The sequence below is a fragment of the Coregonus lavaretus genome, assembly GCF_964263955.1.
Source record: "Coregonus lavaretus genome assembly, chromosome: 5".
NCBI classification, from domain to species: Eukaryota; Metazoa; Chordata; class Actinopteri; order Salmoniformes; family Salmonidae; genus Coregonus; species Coregonus lavaretus.
In genome coordinates, this window is record NC_139992.1 from 24291122 (window position 1) to 24311691 (window position 20570).

Here is a 20570-nt window from a genome sequence, read left to right on the forward strand (position 1 = left end):
TGCCGCTTCCTGTGTAAGGCAGGGTCGTACTCTCCGAATGTTGTAGAGCATGAACCTGCAGGATCGGGTCACCGCCTTGATGTTAGCGGAGAACGACAGGGTGTTGTCCAGGGTCACGCCAAGGCTCTTCGCACTCTGGGAGGAGGACACAACGGAGTTGTCAACCGTGATGGCGAGATCATGGAACGGGCAGTCCTTCCCCGGGAGGAAGAGCAGCTCCGTCTTGCCAGGGTTCAGCTTGAGGTGGTGATCCGTCATCCATGCTGATATGTCGGCCGGACATGCAGAGATGCGATTCGCCACCTGGTTTTCAGAAGGGGGAAAGATATACAGTGTCAACGTTTATGATCACGATGTTAGATGTACCGATGTTGTGGTCCTCTGTAGCTCAGCTGGTAGAGCACGGCGCTTGTAACGCCAAGGTAGTGGGTTCGATCCCCGGGACCACCCATACACAAAAAAAATTTATGCACGCATGACTGTAAGTCGCTTTGGATAAAAGCGTCTGCTAAATTGCATATTATATTATTATTATTATATTATGTACAGTTACAAGATGACATGGCATCATACCCTGGGTTGTTCTGAACAGAATGAGCCTGTTTGATCATACCCTGGGTTGTTCTGAACAGAATGAGCCTGTTTGATCATACCCTGGGTTGTCCTGAACAGAATGAGCCTGTTTGATCATACCCTGGGTTGTTCTGAACAGAATGAGCCTGTTTGATCATACCCTGGGTTGTTCTGAACAGAATGAGCCTGTTTGATCATACCCTGGGTTGTTCTGAACAGAATGAGCCTGTTTGATCATACCCTGGGTTGTTCTGAACAGAATGAACCTGTTTGTCTATTGTGAAGAACATTTGCTGTGGAACATGTACCTGAATACACTGTTGACTCCTTTCTATGCGCACCAAAAAGTTTATCTGAATTGCCTGACATAGATTACGATTTTAAATGTGCAGTTTTTGGATTGCGTAAATAACAACAGTAATTGTGAGATGGCGGGATGCAGGGCTATGTTCCAAACAAAACAACTACAAGTGTGGTTGCTCTAGTTCCTCAACAGCACAGCTAGGAGAGCTAAAGAAAAACACCTTATAGTTATATAGACTCTTCTTTGACTCATAAAAGTGCATTGAAATTACTTAGGAACTGTGCACACTTTGGAGAGGTGTGTGGCCACTTGGGAGACACCAGTTAGTCCTTGCACCTGCCCCTATCATTTCATTAATGTATCCAGAGTATTTTCAGATTTTAAAAGTACAGTAAATGTAAAATGCACATACAATCAACAGTGTAATGTTTGGATTTATTATTTTGTCAGGTGAACAGTTGTGTCCTCACCTTGATTCTAATATTTTTTCCAATAATATCCAAACTGTTCCCTTTTAATTGCTACCATGGTTATGCATTTCATATTTCTTCTGTAAGAAACATTTCAATTTAGCCCCATCCATATAGGCCAATTCCCACGAGTTAAAGGGTTAAGTCAGGATATGGGTAGACTTTTATTCCATTGCAATTTTTGTTTAAGGGAGGGTTGGAGGAGACATTCTCTATCCATCACCACTCCAGTCTATAGAATCAATGCGTTTAATTGCGATTTTAAGCTAATGTCTCTGTAAAATATGGTGGATCTGTTAACTAACACAGTTAAACAGAGTACGATGAGTTTGCTGCCCCCCCTAAATATGTCCTTGTCTTGTTCTCTCTTAATGTCCCTCTATGAGTTAGTAGCGGTCAACAGAATCCCTCTGAAGGAGTTGGAACCAATGTTCCCTCAAATGTTTTTAATCACTGAGCAAATCTCAGGTCTGCTGAGCGCAAACTTGAGCGTTGAGAAAATGCTCTGCAACATCCGGCGCGCATTTACTGTGAACACTGAGTCTGTACTGCTTTAAGTTAGTTTTAACAGTGGTCAAGTAGGCTACTGTGGCTATTTAATCATAATGTAGGCCTACCAGAGTGGCCTACCATCAAAAGCTATGGATAAAATGCATCCCATAACATTTTTCTATCATTCAGCATACAGTAGCAGCCAATGTGTGGTGTTCAATGTAGGCCTACATTCCATGAGACTATTGGGAAAAAGAACATGCAGGGCCTGACATTAACCTGTTTATCCACTGGTCTTTCAGACAAGGAGGTGACAGATTTTTTGTTGTTGTGTTGTTTGATGCAAGAAACCACTTTACAAAATAAAATGCATCATTATTCCCATACCATTAGTACAGAGAATCAGACAAATTATGCTACCCTCTGCCCATTGGCCACTTAGCTTATTCAAGCATGTCTCAAAATACAACAATACCACTTTAAGACAAAAAAAAAAGCTCTTTACCTGACTTGCTTTTCAAAGATGTCTAGAAATGCACACGTTTTGTGTTCTTGTAGGAAGCAATCACTCCCCCATTGCTGACTACAAATGATCTATAACTGGGCTAATAACTCACTAACTAGCAAAGGATATGAACAACAAATGTACACACATGGCTACATGCAGCTGTAGCTCTCGCTTTGATCTCAAAACAAGCACATCTACTCACGACTGCTCATGCTGTAAAAACAGTCCAGTTCAAAGTGAATGGCACATATCCATATGTGGCAATGGTCTATTTGCATACAGGCCTACTGCAGCTCTGATTGGTTATGGCGCCGGTCTGTGTAGAGTCGTGCCTGTCAATGCAATAGAATCCTACTCCGATGCGTTCTGCCTACAACAAAATATCTTGCATAGTTAGTTTTGTTTCGGTATGTTGCAGTGAAAGTGGCTAATATTGCGTTGATTCGATCACAATTCCCACAGTAAAGGGAAACGCTGATAGCGTTAACTAATTGGGAAAACTCTAGAAAGTTGAGGGAAGTTCAATCTTGTGCTTCGGGGGAGCTGTGCACTCTCGCGCATCTTAGAAGGAACATTGGTTGGAACTTTATTTTATATTTTTCATGGAACACTGCATCCGATGTGTGTGTGAACACACACTGCAGCGTCCCAGACCTCCATCTGTACTTCGGGCCTGGGCTAGACCACCTATCCACAGACACCATAACTAACCATCCAGCCTTGAGCTAGCATCGAGTCAGGCCCATCTTCCGGCTATCTACCTCTCTGTCAACCGGACGGGACCTCCTAGTGTCGACACGGAGCCCCGCCAATCCATCACGACTGGTCTGCCGACGTAATCGTCTGTGGTTTCAACAGGCTTCCCGTTGCGATGACCACGAAGATCCATCTGCTAGCCCCGGCCCGCTAGCACACGCAATTCAACAGCCGTGCTTCCTGCTCGCCTGTGCTGTAGCACCAATTCGAACTGCTCTCGGACTCACATATTGCTGTTCACTGGACCTTATGACCACTCAGCTGCACAGCTGATGCCTGCTGGACTGTTCCTTTTACACGGTACCGTGTCCTGTTTATCTGTTTATCCTCAGCCCAAACTTTTCGCCAAGACAATCGCCATTACCAGTTGTTGTCTTAGCTCTCTCGAATAACACCTGTGATTGCTTTATGCCTCTCTCCCATGTCAATATGCCTTGCCTATTGCTGCTCCAGTTAGTTCTTATTATACAATTTCACTGTAGAGCCCCAAGTCCCTCTCAAACTGCCTCAAATAGCTCCTTTGTTCCACCCCCCATACACGCGGAGACCGGCTCAATCGGTGCATCCAGTGATGCTATCTCTTTCATTGTTACCCAACGCTTAGGTTTACCTCCTCTGTACTCATATCCTTCCATATCCTTGTCTGTACATAATGCCCTGAATCTATTCTACAACACCCGGAAATCTGCCCCTTTAATTCTCTGTACCCAACGCACTAGAAGACCAGTTCTTAAAGCCTTTAGCCGTATCCTTATTCTAGTCCTCCTCTGTTCCTCTGGTGATGTGGAGGTTAACCCAGGCCCTGCAGCCCCCAGTATCACTCCTACTTCCCAGGCGCTATCATTTGTTGACTTCTGTAACCGTAAAAGCCTGGGTTTTTTGCATGTTAACATCAGAAGCCTCCTCCCTAAGTTTGAGTTATTCACTGCGTTAGCACACTCCGCCAACCCTGATGTTCTAGCAGTGTCTGAATCCTGGCTTAGGAAGGCCACCAAAAATGCAGAAATGTCCATCCCCAACTACAACATTTTCCGTCTAGATAGAACTGCCAAAGGGGGTGGAGTTGCAATATACTGTAGAGATAGCCTGCAGAGCGCTATCATACTATCCAGGTCTGTGCCCAAACAGTTTGAGCTTCTACTTCTAAAAATCCACCTTTCCAGAAATAAGTCTCTCACTGTTGCCGCTTACTATAGACCTCCCTCAGCCCCCAGCTGTGCCCTGGACACCATATGTGAATTGATTGCCCCCCATCTATCCTCCGAGTTCGTACTGCTTGGTGACCTAAACTGGGATATGCTTAACACCCCGGCCATCCTACAATCCAAACTAGATGCCCTCAATCTCACACAAATGATCAAGGAACCTACCAGGTACAACCCTAAATCTGTAAACATGGGCACCCTCATAGATATCATCCTGACTAATTTACCCTCTAAATACACCTCTGCTGTCTTCAACCAGGATCTCATTGCCTGCGTCCGTAATGGGTCCGCGGTCAAACGACCACCCCTCATCACTTTCAAACACTCTCTAAAACATTTCAGCGAGCAGGCCTTTCTAATTGACCTGGCCCGGGTATCCTGGATGGATATTGAGCTCATTCCCTCAGTAGAGGATGCCTGGTTGTTCTTTAAAAGTGCTTTCCTCTCCATCTTAAATAAGCATGCCCCATTCAATAAATTCAGAACTAAGAACAGATATAGCCCCTGGTTCACCTCAGATTTGACTGCCCTTGACCAGCACAAAAACATCCTTGACAGCCCCCGCGATATGCAACTTTTCAGGGAAGTCAGGAACCAATATACACAATCAGTTAAGAAAGCCAAAGCTAGCTTTTTCAAACAGAAATATGCATCCTGTAGCACTAACTCCAAAAAGTTTTGGGACACTGTAAAGTCCATGGAGAATAAGAGCACCTCCTCCCAGCTGCCACTGCACTGAGGCTAGGAAACACTGTCACCACCTATAAATCTACGATAATCGAGAATTTCAATAAGCATTTTGCTATGGCTGGCCATGCTTTCCACCTGGCAACCCCTACCCCGGCCACCAGCTCTGCACCCTCCGCTGCAACTTGCAACTCTGGCAGTCTCTATGGGGGTGCCACAGGGTTCAATTCTCGGGCCGACTCTATTCTCTGTGTATATCAATGATGTCGCTCTTGCTGCTGGTGACTATCAGATCCACCTCTATGCAGACGACACAATTTTGTATACATCTAGCCCTTCATTGGACACTGTTAACAAACCTCCAAACGAGCTTCAATGCCATACAACACTCCTTCCGTAACCTCCAACTGCTCTTAAACGCAATAAAACTAAATGCATGCTCTTCAATCGAACGCTGCTTGCACCCGCCCGCCCGACTAGAATCACTACTCTCGGCGGGTCTGACTTAGAATATGTGGACAACTACAAATACCTAGGTGTCTGGTTAGACCGTAAACTCTCCTTCCAGACTCACATTAAGCATCTCCAATCCAAAGTTAAATCTAGAATCAGCTTCATATTTTGCAACAAAGCCTCCTTCACTCATTCTGCCAAACATGGCGTCGTAAAACTGACTATCCTACCGATCCTTGACTTCGGCGATGTCATTTACAAAATAGCCTCCAACACTCTACTCAGCAAATTGGATGTAGTCTATCACAGTGCCATCCGTTTTGTCACCAAAGCCCCATTTACTACCCACCACTGTGACCTGTACGCTCTTGTTGGCTGGTCCTCACTACATGTTCGTCGTCAAACCCACTGGCTCCAGGCCATCTATAAATCTTTGCTAGGCAAATCCCCGCCTTATCTTAGCTCATTGGTCACCATAGCAGCACCCACCCGTAGTCTGCGCTCCAGCAGGTATATCTCACTGGTCATTCCCAAAGCCAACACCTCCTTTGGCCGCCATTCCTTCCAGTTCTCTGCTGCCAATGACTGGAGCGAATTGCAAAAATCTCTGAAGCTGGAGACTCTTATCTCCCTCACTAACTTTAAGCATCAGTTGTCAGAGCACCTTACCGATCACTGCACATGTACACAGCCCATCTGAAATTAGCCCACCCAACTACCTCATCCCTATATTGTTATTTATTTTGCTATTTTGCACCCCAGTATCTCTATTTGCACATAATCTCTTGCACATCTAGCATTCAAGTGTTAATACTAATTGTAATTATTTTGCACTATAGCCTATTTATTGCCTTACCGCCATAACTTGCTACATTTGCACACACTGTATATATATTTTCTGTTGTATCTTTTTGACTTTATGTATTTTTTTACCCCATATGTAACTCTGTGTTGTTGTTTTTATCGCACTGCTTTGCTTTATCTTGGCCAGGTCGCAGTTGTAAATGAGAACTTGTTCTCAACTGGCTTACCTGGTTAAATAAAGGTGAAATAAATCAAATAAAAAATAAGAACAAGGTCATAAGTATTTGATCACCTACCAACCAGTAAGAATTCCGGCTCTCACAGACCTGTTAGTTTTTCTTTAAGAAGCCCTCCTGTTCTCCACTCATTCCCTGTATTAACTGCATCTGTTTGAACTCGTTACCTGTATAAAAGAAACCTGTCCGCACACTCAATCAAACAGACTCCAACCTCTCCACAATGGCCAAGACCAGAGAGCTGTGTAAGGACATCAGGGATAAAATTGTAGAACTGCACAAGGCTGGGATGGGCTACAGGACAATAGGCAAGCAGCTTGGTGAGAAGGCAACAACTGTTGCCGCAATTATTAGAAAATGGAAGAAGTACAAGATGACGGTCAATCACCCTCGGTCTGGGGCTCCATGCAAGATCTCACCTCGCGGGGCATCAATGATCATGAGGAAGGTGAGGGATCAGCCCAGAACTACACGGCAGGACCTGGTCAATGACCTGAAGAGAGCTGGGACCACAGTCTCAAAGAAAACCATTAGTAACACACCACGCCGTCATGGATTAAAATCCTGCAACGCACGCAAGGTCCCCCTGCTCAAGCCATCGCATGTCCAGGCCCGTCTGAAGTTTGCCAATGACCATCTGGATGATCCAGAGGAGGAATGGGAGAAGGTAATGTGGTCTGATGAGACAAAAATAGAGCTTTTTGGTCTAAACTCCACTCGCCGTGTTTGGAGGAAGAAGAAGGATGAGTACAACCCCAAGAACACCATCCCAACCGTGAAGCATGGAGGTGGAAACATCATTCTTTGGGGATGCTTTTCTGCAAAGGGGACAGGACGACTGCACCGTATTGAGGGGAGGATGGATGGGGCCATGTAACCTCCTTCCCTCAGTAAGAGCATTGAAGATGGGTCGTGGCTGGGTCTTCCAGCATGATAACGACCTGAAACACACAGCCAGGGCAACTAAGGAGTGGCTCTGTATGAAGCATCTCAAGGTCCTGGAGTGGTCTAGCCAGTCTCCAGACCTGAACCCAATAGAACATCTTTGGAGGGAGCTGAAAGTCCGTATTGCCCAGCGACAGCCCCGAAACCTGAAGGATCTGGAGAAGGTCTGTATGGAGGAGTGGGCCAAAATCCCTGCTGCAGTGTGTGCAAACCTGGTCAAGACCTACAGGAAACGTATTATCTCTGTAATCGCAAACAAAGGTTTCTGTACCAAATATTCAGTTCTGCTTTTCTGATGTAACAAATACTTATGTCATGCAATAACATGCAAATTAATTACTTAAAAATCATACAATGTGATTTTCTGTATTTTTGTTTTAGATTCCGTCTCTCACAGTTGAAGTGTACCTATGATAGAAATTACAGACCTCTACATGCTTTGTAAGTAGGAAAACCTGCAAAATTGGCACTGTATCAAATACTTGTTCTCCCCACTGTATATATGTCTATATGTGTGTATATATATGTCTATATGTGTGTGTGTATATATATATATATATATATACACAGTGGGGAGAACAAGTATTTGATACACTGCCGATTTTGCAGGTTTACCTACTTACAAAGCATGTAGAGGTCTGATGTTGAATCCTCACTGCAGGAACAATAGGTGGTGGAGAGAGAGCCTCATTCTGGTCCAAAATATGATAAAAGAAAACAGATTGAAGGTTCTAAATCCTGATGTCATGATACTTATATGGTTTTATTCAAGATATTGATATAGGCCTACTGTATTGATTAAAGTCTCAATAAAGGAGTAGTCAACTGCTGCTTTTTGTGTAGCAAAGCCCATGTTTAACACCTGCTTCATTCTTCAATTATACCTGTAGGTCTATTCATGGGTGCCTCACTTGGTATAAAAGTGGGGGTGCACAATCTGGCAGGGGGTCTGGGTGTCCTCCCCCTGAAAATATGTGCATTTTACAAACCATAATTTTTTTTGTGTGTCATTTAGCAGACGCTCTTATCCAGAGCGACTTACAGTTAGTGAGTGCATATATTTTCATACTGGCCCCCCATGGGAAACGCACCCACAACCCTGGCGTTGCAAATGCCATGCTCTACCAACTGAGCTACATGGGACTATTTTAATTCTATATTGTTTCTCAACAGGGAATCCATGCTTACTTGACAGAACACAACCTTTTTTCTTAGATTTTTGCCACAATAAACTACATTGAAATAGTAGACTAGATTTTGTTTTTGCCACAATAAATGTCATTGAAAGAGTAGACTATAGGGGTGTAACGGTTCACCAAACCCACGGTTCAGTACGTGTTGCGGTTTTGGGGTCACATTTCGGTACAGCGGGAAAATTAAATGCCATTTACAATGTTCAGCATTCACAATGTTCCTGGCATTGTTTGTTGTGATAGGATTGTTATGCTGGGCCTCTCAAGTTTCTAAATAAATTGGGAATTTACAAGTTGTGAAGTCATAAATACCAGTTGGATGCATTCATGTGATTTGAACTGGTTGAGAAATACCGATTGGCTAATGGCCAACAAGCTGCGTCAACTAAAAGTACAGCTATCATGCTTGTAAACAAATTAAATAGTTCAAAAACCACATTAATAGATTGCTTTTTATAAATAAAGTTTTGTTGTTGCATATAACTGCCGAAAATACTATTATAGATACCATTTACTTAATAGGTGGCGTCAGAGGTTACCATGTGGGAGAAGTGGGTGCTCAGGATGATAGACGAGTTTCGCACTAGTAATTACCAGTTGGAGGGCCATTCAAGTGGATTTTCCCCAGTCGTTTGTGGTAAGTTCCCACTTTTATCTTTGTTACGAACGCACCATGACACTGCCTCCTTCAGTCCCAGATAAGCATAAAGAGGGCGTGTCTGTAGCATGTTACATCTCCCACTCCGGGGTAATGTGATGGGTTGTCACTGTTAAGTAAGCGCAACACAGGGTTTATTGGTCAATTAACTGAAAACCACCGAGAATTGGTGCATATCCGCCGCTATAAACCAAAGACTGTAAAATATATATATATAAACATAGCCTACCTATCGTGCTTGTAATTTCTTTGGCCTAGTCAGAATCAGCTGCCTAAGGCTGCTTGAATGCAGAGTGGAGGCAATGTTGTGTTGTTGTTTCTTTGCGTTTCCGTCTTGCTCCGGTATACTGGGGTGATGTTGGTGTAAATGTGTCAACATTTTTGAGGTGTTGGCAGCTACATAGGCTATTCTCATTGAGCGTGGTGACATAATGTTAACGTTTTATCCACAACTCTGTCCATCGCCGTTGTAATCTACTAGGAAGCCAAAATGTTCCCAAACTGGAGATTTAAACGATGGAGGATCCTCCAATTCTGGTTTATCCACCACTCGCCATCGTACAGAACTAGTACCCGGTTGCGCCTCACAAAAGGACAGTTTGAAATGCACCAAATAAGATTCGAATTTTGATTACAACATGTGCATAGGCTCTAGCTGTTTTAACAGAATAGCCTGAAATGTTAGTTTTTTTACCATTTCAGATTTATTCAAGAGGCATAGTCCTACAAGGCAGCGTAGACATAGCATATAGGCGTAGTGTTTTTATTTTGTAAATATTTTTTCTATGTATTATTTTGGGTTCACAGTGCGGACCGAACCAAGGTCCCCGTACCAAACAGTTTGGTACGAATACCTGTACCGTTACACCGCTAGTAGATTAGACTAGTTTTTCTTACTAGATTACTAATCTACTGCCTTCCTTCAAAGTCCCACCCACACTATTTGATTGACAGGTCTGAAACCCTACCAACTCTGTGACTCACAAACATCCTGCCCCCTCCCTTGACAACCCTACCCACAGTGATTGATTGACAAGCCAAACTGTTAAAGGGATAGTTCACCCAAATTACAAAATGACACATTGGTTTCCTTACCCTAAGTGTCCACAGCAGCAGAGTCAATAAAATACATAATATGAATAACAAACATCATTGTGGCAATTTATATCTTGCAGCAAAACTGTAAATATGACTTTAATCTCAAGAGAAGACAGGTTTAATGTTAAAAAAGGTTATCTTACTTAGAAGATCGTCCTGATCACATAGGCCTAGATGATATGCAAAACAACTAACACACTGAATTCATAGATTTTCTGTAATTTTAATTGTAGAGTCATGTCTTTCTACGCAATACCACAACTCATATTACCAATCTGGGAGGTAAAGTTGTTTAAGTATTCAATAATTTAACTGTGTATTTTGGATGGAATCAAGGCATTAGAATGTACTAGAGGCTACCAAAATAGAGGGGAAAAAAATCCCAGGGGGCATGCCCGGGTTTGCTACTCCATGTACTTATGGAAAACGTGTGTGATCAAACGTGATCTGATGTGATGGTGCACGAGTACAGTGTAGCACTAGAGAAAGGTAGGGAGATCAAACTCTGTGTAGAACCTGTCTGATGCTTTTTATGAGAGGTAGAGAGGGAGAGAAAGCGCACGACAGAGGGTGAAAGCAACAGAGAGAGCGAGGGAGAGAGTGCCATAGTCACCGAGAAAAGCAAAGCTACGTTTCTGATCAGAGAGAGAAAGAAAGAATATAAAGGCAGAGAGAGAGAGACAGCACAAATAGAAAATGAGAGCAAGTGAAAATGAAAGAGAGAACAGAGAGAGGAGGAGAGGGAAGGACAGAGGGTTGCGTGGTGCAGAGGAGCAGTAGTGGTAGAATTAAGAAGAGAGCTCCCATCTCCACTCAATTACTCAGGCTGCATTCAGAACCACAACAGCGCTCAGCTCTCAAGAGCACCAACACAAAAAACACTCCACACACAAACACACAGGAATAGATAGAGGGGGCAAAGGAGAGGAGATATAAGGAGAAGGGAGGAAAGAGGGAGAGAGATGAGATAGATGAGTGGTGGCGAGGAGGAGAGAGGGAGAGGAGGGAAGCCAGAGAAAGGAACAGAAGGAGAGAGCAGTGTGATTGAGTGGTTGAGAGGACGAGTGAGAGAAAGGGGAGGCAGAAGAGTGTTTCAATCTGACCGTTGAAAATAAAAGCCTTAAGAGGGAAAAAATATGGCAAAAAGAGGATAACTGGAGAGAGAAAAAAGATAAGAACAGAGAATACTCCTTTCTCAAGTAGCATTAGTCTGTTGTGTGTTCACACTGATCCTCTCTCCTTTTACAGATGCAATGGGTCGATGCACTTATCCAATTCTTTCAGATCTACACTGGTGCAGAGAAGTTGCCCGGCTACCCAAACGCTACGCCAGGCCCTTTCTTCTCTGCAATGAGTCTGGATCTGAGTACCTCCCCGACAATTTCTAGAACGCAAACACATTCTAATCATTATGATTGGTCCCAGAAACCATTGGGTTGGGACAGAGCCAGAACACACGTGGGTAAAGCGGCGTTTTGATTGATCCAATCGCTGTCATAAACAACTTCAACGACGGCAGTCTCAAACTGAAGTATGTAGCGAACATAGAGCAGTTTGAGTCTTCAGCCAAGCAGAGAAGTTGCTGCGGGTTCATAAGGGACTGGGAATGGATGGATAGGTAAAAGCATAACGGCAATATGGTAGTAGTAATAATAGTTGAGTGATTTTCCAGTGGCTCACCTGTGCTGCCTCCCAGCCCCACTGCCTGTATTTGGGGTCGTGGGTGAACCTCCACATGTACCAGTAGGTCTCGATGACCTCTGGCCTCAGGATGTAGTACTTCTCATTCTGACGCACCGCCACCGCCTCCAGGCCACTGTCAAACTTAAAGGCCTCTGGACCCAGCTTCAACACTATGGAGAGAGGGAGGGAGATGGAGAGAGAGAGAAAAAAGAGGGATTCAATATCCATTGATTTTTCTGGTTGAGCAATAAGTACACAACACATTTCCTGCCAATTAAACGTTTGGAGTTAGAATGTAATAGGAACAGATTACAGTGATCAAGCAGCAGACAGATTTGTTCCGCACGCCTTGTCACTGTGTGTGGGAACAGAACACAAGTTCATAAAAAGAGACAGCCGGATAAAAAACTAGAAAATATCATCACTGTAAAACTTTACTTTTAGGAAGATCAGCCAATTCCCATGGTAACCACACTTAAAAAACCCAACACATCATTATTCTAAGCTCACACAAAATCTGACTCACCATCGCACTTATGTTCTCTTGGCGACAACTCAAATCCATGGCAACCAAACCACCCCATAATAAGTTACCATTTATACCTAAACTTTATTTGATTTCTCTATATGTTTAAGTGTGTGTGTGTTTCTCTGTCTCACCGGTGCGGTCGTAGGACTCATGGCAGGTGTGTGCGATCTCAGCCCCCAGCTGTAGGTAGTGTCCGGCCTTGTCGTCAGGCGAGCCGTCGGCCCCCAGAGCAAACATCCCCCCGGCGAAGCAGGTCAGGTGACCCATCTTCCTCTCCAGGTGGCCGTTCTTCCACTCCCCGATAAACGTCAGGCCGCCGTTGGACTTACGGATCAGGTGGCGCTCGATGGCCTGGAAGGAGGTGCGGAAAGGATATGTGTGGTGATGGTAGAAGGAGTAGGTGTGTGTATGTGTGTGTTTAGGGAGGAGAGAGAGAGATAGAAGACAGGTAGTTAGTCCCTGGCACAGTAGAGGGAACAGGAACAAAGTTGTTTAAGTGTCCTCAGCTCCAGTCCTTGAGAGAAGCAGCAGAATCGTCTGTTCTCCTCCTCTCCCTGGCACCTACTGTACTTGATCAATCAATGTCAATAACTGGCAACAGAGTCCAGGCATCTGCTTCCTGTTAAATCACTCACTGATTAAAATGCAAAGATGGAGCCCATTACACTGCAGTTAAAGGACTTTGAGGAGTTGAGGCGCAATCCTAACTATCTGGTAAGAAGGATATAGAGCAAGGTAGTTGCTAATTCAGGGTAGGATAGTTGAAACACAGCTGTGTGTATGTCAATCAAAGCCATCTCAATGGAGACCAGATAAAGGTGGTCCATCTCCATGGAGACAGTTAAGGGTTGCTCGCCTCCATGGAGACCAGGTAAAGGTGGTGCGTACCTCAATGGCGTCGTCGTAGGTCTTGCGGGCCTCTGTGTCCGTCTTGTCTGACATGAGCCAGGCCTTCAGCAGGTATTCATAGAAACTGTCCCCCAGACCTCCTACTGATGTATGGTCTACAGGGGAGAGAGAGAGAGAGAGGAGAAAGAGAGAGGGAGGGAGGGAGGGAGGGAGGGGGGGGGGGGAGAAAGATGAGAGGGTGGGAAAAGAGGGACAAAGTGAGGGAGAGAGAAATAATAAGAGGGAAGGACAAAAAGGGAGAAGATAATTTATTCATTGGATGTTTTCTTCCAAACTCCAACCAGAGCCAACACTATTCTTCAGAGAAGGATTTTTAAGTTACAGAAAAAAACGACATGGAGACGCTTTGTCCCCCTTACAGTATGATGGCAGAGACTAGATGATCGTGGTTGTTTACTCTCTCTCTGATGTACTCCATCTTAATGTCCCCAATGTCCCAATAGAAGTTGATTAAGCCTTTATAGCTGGCCTAATTACAGTGACACCACATTACAGTGAGCCAGAGGCTGTGCCAACTCTCGCTCAGCGAGAAGACACAGATGGTAGCCAAACAAACGCACACACACGCACACACACTTGATCAATCTCTCACAGACTACCCTGTTTAGCTTCATTTGTTAGCCAGCAGGACCTTAAGAGATGCTATTGTGTAAATCAAATCAAATTTTATTTGCCACATGCGCCGAATACAACAGGTGTAGACATTACCGTGAAATGCTTACTTACAGCCCTTAACCAACAATGCATTTTTCTTAATAACAAAGTAAAATAAAACAACAAAAAAGTGTTGAGAAAAAAAGAGCAGAAGTAAAATAAAATAACAGTAGGGAGGCTATACACAGGGGGGTATCGGTGCAGAGTCAATGTGCGGGGGCACCGGCTAGTTGAGGTAATATGTACATGTGGGTAGAGTTAAAGTGACATTGCATAAATAATTAACAGAGTAGCAGTAGCGTAAAAAGATGGGGTGGGGGTGGGGGGGCAGTGCAAATAGTCCGGGTAGCCATGATTAGCTGTTCAGGAGTCTTATGGCTTGGGGGTAGAAGCTGTTGAGAAGCCTTTTGGACCTAGACTTGGCGCTCCGGTACCGCTTGCCATGCGGTAGCAGAGAGAACAGTCTATGACTAGGGTGGCTGGAGTCTTTGACAATTTTGAGGGCCTTCCTCTGACACAGCCTGGTATAGAGGTCCTGGATGGCAGGAAGCTTGGCCCCAGTGATGTACAGGGCCGTACCCACTACCCTCTGTAGTGCCTTGCGGTCGGAGGCCGAGCAGTTGCCATACCAGGCGGTGATGCTACCAGTCAGGATGCTCTCGATGGTGCAGCTGTAGAACTTTTTGAGGATCTGAGGACCCATGCCAAATCTTTTCAGTCTGCTGAGGGGGAATAGGCTTTGTCGTGCCCTCTTCACGACAGTCTTGGTGTGTTTGGACCATGATAATTCGTTGGTGATGTGGACACCAAGGAACTTGAAGCTCTCAACCTGTTCCACTACAGCCCTGTTGATGAGAATGGGGGCGTGCTCAGTCCTCTTTTTTTTCCAGTAGTCCACAATCATCTCCTTTGTCTTGGTCACGTTGAGGGAGAGGTTGTTATCCTGGCACCACACGGCCAGGTCTCTGACCTCCTCCCTATAGGCTGTCTCATCGTTGTCGGTGATCAGGCCTACCACTGTTGTGTTGTCGGCAAACTTAGTGATGGTGTTGGAGTCGTGCCTGGCCATGCAGTCATGGGTGAATAGGGAGTACAGGAGGGGACTGAGCACGCACCCCTGAGGGGCCCCCGTGTTGAGGATCAGCGTGGCAGATGTGTTGTTACCTACCCTTACCACCTGGGGGCGGCCCGTCAGGAAGTCCAGGATCCAGTTGCAGAGGGAGGTGTTTAGTCCCAGGATCCTTAGCTTAGTGATGAGCTTTGAGGGCACTATGGTGTTGAATGCTGAGCTGTAGTCAATGAATAGCATTCCGCCTCCCTCTGGCTAAAGCCATGCTCTGACGCTAACACAGCTAGCCAGCTTATGACTCAGCAGTGTTAATCAACAGTGAAGCTAACGATGCTAACCAATGCTGAGGGAGTCATTGAGAGCAGTGGGGCTAGAGCCATTGGCGGTCCTAGTCCACAGCTAGTGCTGGGGCTTACGGCTAAATGCTTATGGCTAATGGTAAGTGAATATTGTGTGAAATGTGCTGGCTGGGCTCGTTAGCATAGCATGTCCAGCGCTGGGGAGAGGCGTGTAGTGGAGAGATGGGCATTTCTTCAGCAGATGTTTCAGTGGTGTGTTATGTTAGTCAGGAGAGAGCTAATGCTAACAAAGGTGCTGCTGGAACAGACAGTTTTACAGTAGTTGACAGCTGGGGCTTTATTATGATAACATTACTCGTAGGTCTGTCTGTATGTCTGTCACTCTCTCCATGGGTCGGTTTGAAATACCTACAGACATGTCTTTGATTTAACACTGCCACTTTCTATATGGCTACAACACAAACATTCACATCTCTCACACACAGAGGTATAGATTTATGGCAACACGATTACTTTGTGTATTTTCCATAGTCACACACACTGCTCATTACTTTGAGTGACAATCCTCCTCCCATCTCTTCCAAAGACACACACTCACAGCAAAAGTGTGCCCAGAGAGAGAGAAGAGAGGAGAGAGGAGAGAGAGGAGAGCGATCAAGAGAGATGAGCTGAAGAGACTCACAGACACATAGTAAAATGTTTTCTATGCAAAATTGGCATTCCCCTGGCAAAAGAGAGGAGAGAGAAGTTGAAATGAATAATTCATTTTCATATGGAGGGATGGAGAGATTGAGAAAAAAAGAGAAATAACAAAAACCTACACAAACAACATTGGAGAGGGGTAGACATAGTAGGGCACAGTGTGTATGTGTGTGTGTGTGTGTGTGTGTGTGTGTGTGTGTGTGTGTGTGTGTGTGTGTGTGTGTGTGTGTGTGTGGGGGGGGGGGGTCAGGTTGAGCAGTGAGAGGCAGAGACAGTAATTAAACCTCTCTCTCAGTCAGGGTAATAAACAGAGTTAGTTAAGACACCGCCTGCCAAAAACTTCTAATTATACATATTTATAAAAAAGAAAAACACTACTCACACACATTAATTTACAGAGCCTAGCGCCCCCTGCACCTGTCACACCCACACACAGTGGTGGGCGCCAGGGCTGGCCTCAATTCAGAATTGAATTGAGAATGCCTCATAAATTCCAGTTAATTTCTTAAATTGAATTTTAATTGAAGTAGTAAACAGGACACAGAATTGCAATTCGAATTTGAATGAAAGAAAATAGTAAAATTAAATGAAATTCAAATGCTTCTTCTATTCTATATTAGATGTAGTCTATACAAATATACATATTGTACATAAAACATGTTGTTATATAAATATTGTTGAAACAATTAATTTTCAGGACAAACTCTTAAAATGAAAACCTGTATGCAAATATTCTAAGTTATTATATTTCATTAATCACTTACATTTTGTTCAATATGGGGAAAATACTACATTCCCCAGAATGCAATAGTTTAAACCTCAAATTGACCCTGAGGCCAAATGAAATAGTTGGTGGAAATATAATTGGCTATTCTAAGCACGAAGGTTAAGAATAAAGTTAAGAGTATATGAACATTGTTTCCAGAGAAAAGTGATATATTGTTTGGTATCTGGAAGTGTGACCGATCAGATTCAATGAAACTCTCATGTTCTATGACTGAGTGGAATTTATTTAAATTGTGCTGAATTAAATTCTACTTCCTGTCACTCAAATTATACATCCTGTGGGGTGTGGCCAACTCAATTTGAATTTCAACTCATGAGCTGAATGGGAGTAAATTCAAAAATTCTGAGTTGAGCTCAACCCTGGTGCTAACACACACACACACACACACACACACACACACACACACACACACACACACACACACACATCAGTGTTATTCTCTGAAGTTGAGCGAGACAAGAGGTACTTACGTTGGCCCCAGCGACCAGTACGAGGGTTCAGATAGTTGGGGTAGAGCCCGTTGGGTCGGTCCATTTTGGCCAGCAGCTTCCGTATGTGCATCACCTGATAGGGTTAGAGGAGACATGGATATCTCTCACCCAGGGGAACACACAGACTCAGACAGACACCAGTACTAAGGAGGTGTCTCACCTTCTGGTAGTAGGCAGGGTTCCCAGTGAGGTAAGTGAGGTGGACAAACTCCATGTGGAGGGTTCCAAACTCTGCCAGGATACTACTGCCTGCTGATGCCCAGCCCCAGTTACGCCCCACACCACTACACACAGGGAAAGAGAAAGGATCAACTTCAAATCATTGAGTAGAGAATCTTGCTGACATGCCATTGTTGCAGTTGTGGACGTAGATCTAGGGTTAGGTTGTGGTCAGATGTAAATCTAAGGTTGCGTTTTGGTCTGAGACTGACCTCTTGAGGTTGACCATGGCCCAGGGGATGCCTGTGGGAGTGTTGAAGGCAGGGAGCAGCTTCTCAGCCAACTGTACCGCCTTCACCTTAAACACCTAGAGACAGAGGGAGAGAGAGGGTGAATGAAAGCTTTATTGGAAAAGCTGTGAAAAAGCTTCAGAGATGGAGAACATATTTTTTACAAGAGACAACAAGACAGCAGAGAAAACGGTAAGCGTTTACACAGGACAGAGAAACAGTGGCCAAATGAACATGACAAAGCATCTGAATTGGTTTACAGGAGAGGCTGAGCATATTGCGGAGGTGGAGGGCAGAACTCCCCCTCAGAGACCACTAGAATAACAGTTGAACCACATTAGAATAACAGAGTGTACAAAACATTAAGAACACCTGCTCTTTCCATGACATCGACTGACCAGGTGCATTCAGGTGAAAGCTATGATCCCTTATTGATGTCACTTGTTAAATCCACTTCAATCAGTGTAGATGAAGGGGAGGAGACAGGTTAAAGAAGGATTTTAAAGCCTTGAGACAATTCAGACATGGATTGTGTATGTGTTCTATTCAAAGGGTGAATGGGCAAGAGAAAAGATTTAAGTGCCTTTGAACAGGGTGCTAGGCGCACCGGTTTCTGTCAAGAACTGCAACGCTGCTGGGTTTTTCATACTCAACAGTTCCCCGTGTGTATCAAGAATGGTCCACCACCCAAAGAACATCCATTTCCCTTTTTCCCGCCATTTTTAACCGATTCAAGCTCACCCTCTTCCTCCCTCTCTCTCTTCGACCTCCTCTGCATCTCTTTTTCCCTCAATTCCTCCTCCGTATTCCAAGTATATGTCTCATGATAATACTGCACTTCTCCTGACATACATCTTGTTCTTGCCCTCTCAAGGGACGCCATTTTCCTCTCCCAGCAGCCCCCTTCACTCCCACCAACATCCCCCACAGGAAGTTGGAGCATTTAACTGCCATTTCCTGAAATCTAGTCTTAAATTATATCAAATAATGTAGCAAACACAAAAGTCTTATGTTTGATCCTAAATTAAATTGAGGTAGTCTCAATGACACTAGGTTAAATTTAGGGGTAATGATTATTCTAATTAATATGTATCTTTATGTGGATAGTTTAGTGAAAATGTAAACTGGCTTCTTAATTTTGTAGTAGTCTAGCTTACTGTAGGCTATTTGGAATATGAAATAACTGAACTAGGCCTTTTAGAGCTTGTTTCAGATCTCCATCACTGACCTCATCCATCAAGTTAGGTCTGACTACTAGGCTACCATTCATACAACATGCCTTGTTGTTATTGGTGAACTGACTATTATCACATCATCAGCCTACTGATAGGCCTACAGATATATCAAGTGGGCAGATCAAGAACTGAAAAATTAACATAGGGCTACTAATCTTTAACAGTCCAACATAACTTTCTGTAAAGGACGGTATTAGCTCTCTCTGCCATGTCTGTTTCTATCTACACAGCGACGCCGTTGCTAACTACCTTCGTCGTAATGATGCCTGAGTGAAGGCGCTAACTATGTGCTTGACTAACACACCATTTTTGAACACATTTTTGGCAAACAGTTTGTTCTCCATTTTCACCACACATCAGTGGTATCAATGGACGAAGTGGAGAGCTGCCATCCAGCTCGAGGGAGAAAAATAGTACTATGACTACGGGGGCAGGCCGGAGCGGAGAACTAGATACTTTTTCTCCTCGCCCAAGTCCTCTGATTGGCTCAGCTCCAACTTCAGACGGTTGAGTCAAAAACCACAATGTGCCAACTAGAAGCCTATTTTTCTGTATTTTAGGGTCGTTTTTCGTACCCGCGTACTTTGACCTCAAATTGCATGCATGGTACGCAAAATGAATGCCGGTTGGCTGGTCTGTATCACTCCCTCTCTTTCTCTTAATTTCTCTCTCTCTGTCTGTCAGTCTCTGATCCCCTCTGTTGTACTGTTGATGTTTCCATCTCGTCCTGTCTGCCCGAAGATAGCTTTACCTGGAGCCTATTAAAATGCATTACTGTACACGCCAACCAATGACTGAGGGATATAGGCTATTCCATCTTCACACAAACCTTCCCTTGGCTCTTCACTCATAACATCTGAAAGAGATGTTTTGAAATGGAGGCACTACCTGAAATTCCAATAAGAGTTATTTTTTTATGTGCCTACTGAAAAAGAACCAGAAAATAAGTGCTGAGAGCAGAGCTTGGGTTGAACAATGTTTTCTCTCTCAATGGCTCTTTCGTCCTGACCTGTAGCCCACCAAAGAAAGGGGCGAGGGCAGAGTTTGAGTTGAACGAGAGAGCACCCACTATCTCGCTCTCAATCCCCCTTGGCTTGAATGCCCTCGCTCTCTTTCTCTCTCTCCATCCCTCTTTCAGTCCCATAGACCAGGCAAACAAGAACAAGGGCAATTTGGGGCTGAACAAGCTTTCTCTCCCTCTCTCTCCATCCCTCCATCAGGATTAGCTATGAGGCCAGGTCGGCAGGCCGGGGAGGTTGGCAGTATTCCCAGGCTGCAGATTTGTAGCGCTGGCTCTGGCTGGTCGTAGTTCTGCCTGCAATCAGCTGCTCCAACCGATCCTCTAACTCAGGAGCTGATCCTGTTATTACACATAGGAGGA

The 20570-nt window shown here is 44.4% G+C and overlaps 1 protein-coding gene across 1 annotated transcript in view; it reads right to left on the reverse strand.

The window, feature by feature from the left end:
* The window catches only part of LOC311129440 (mannosyl-oligosaccharide 1,2-alpha-mannosidase IB-like), a 101210-nt gene that overhangs the window by 3979 nt on the left and 76661 nt on the right, over positions 1-20570 (reverse strand). Inside the window, exons 8-13 of the mRNA XM_084161723.1 lie at positions 17937-18031; positions 17666-17789; positions 17485-17578; positions 13483-13598; positions 12726-12945; positions 12063-12235 (exon numbers count right to left, since the gene is read on the reverse strand). Coding sequence (XP_084017849.1) covers positions 12063-12235; positions 12726-12945; positions 13483-13598; positions 17485-17578; positions 17666-17789; positions 17937-18031 — 822 coding nt within the window. The remainder of the gene's footprint in view (positions 1-12062; positions 12236-12725; positions 12946-13482; positions 13599-17484; positions 17579-17665; positions 17790-17936; positions 18032-20570) is intronic.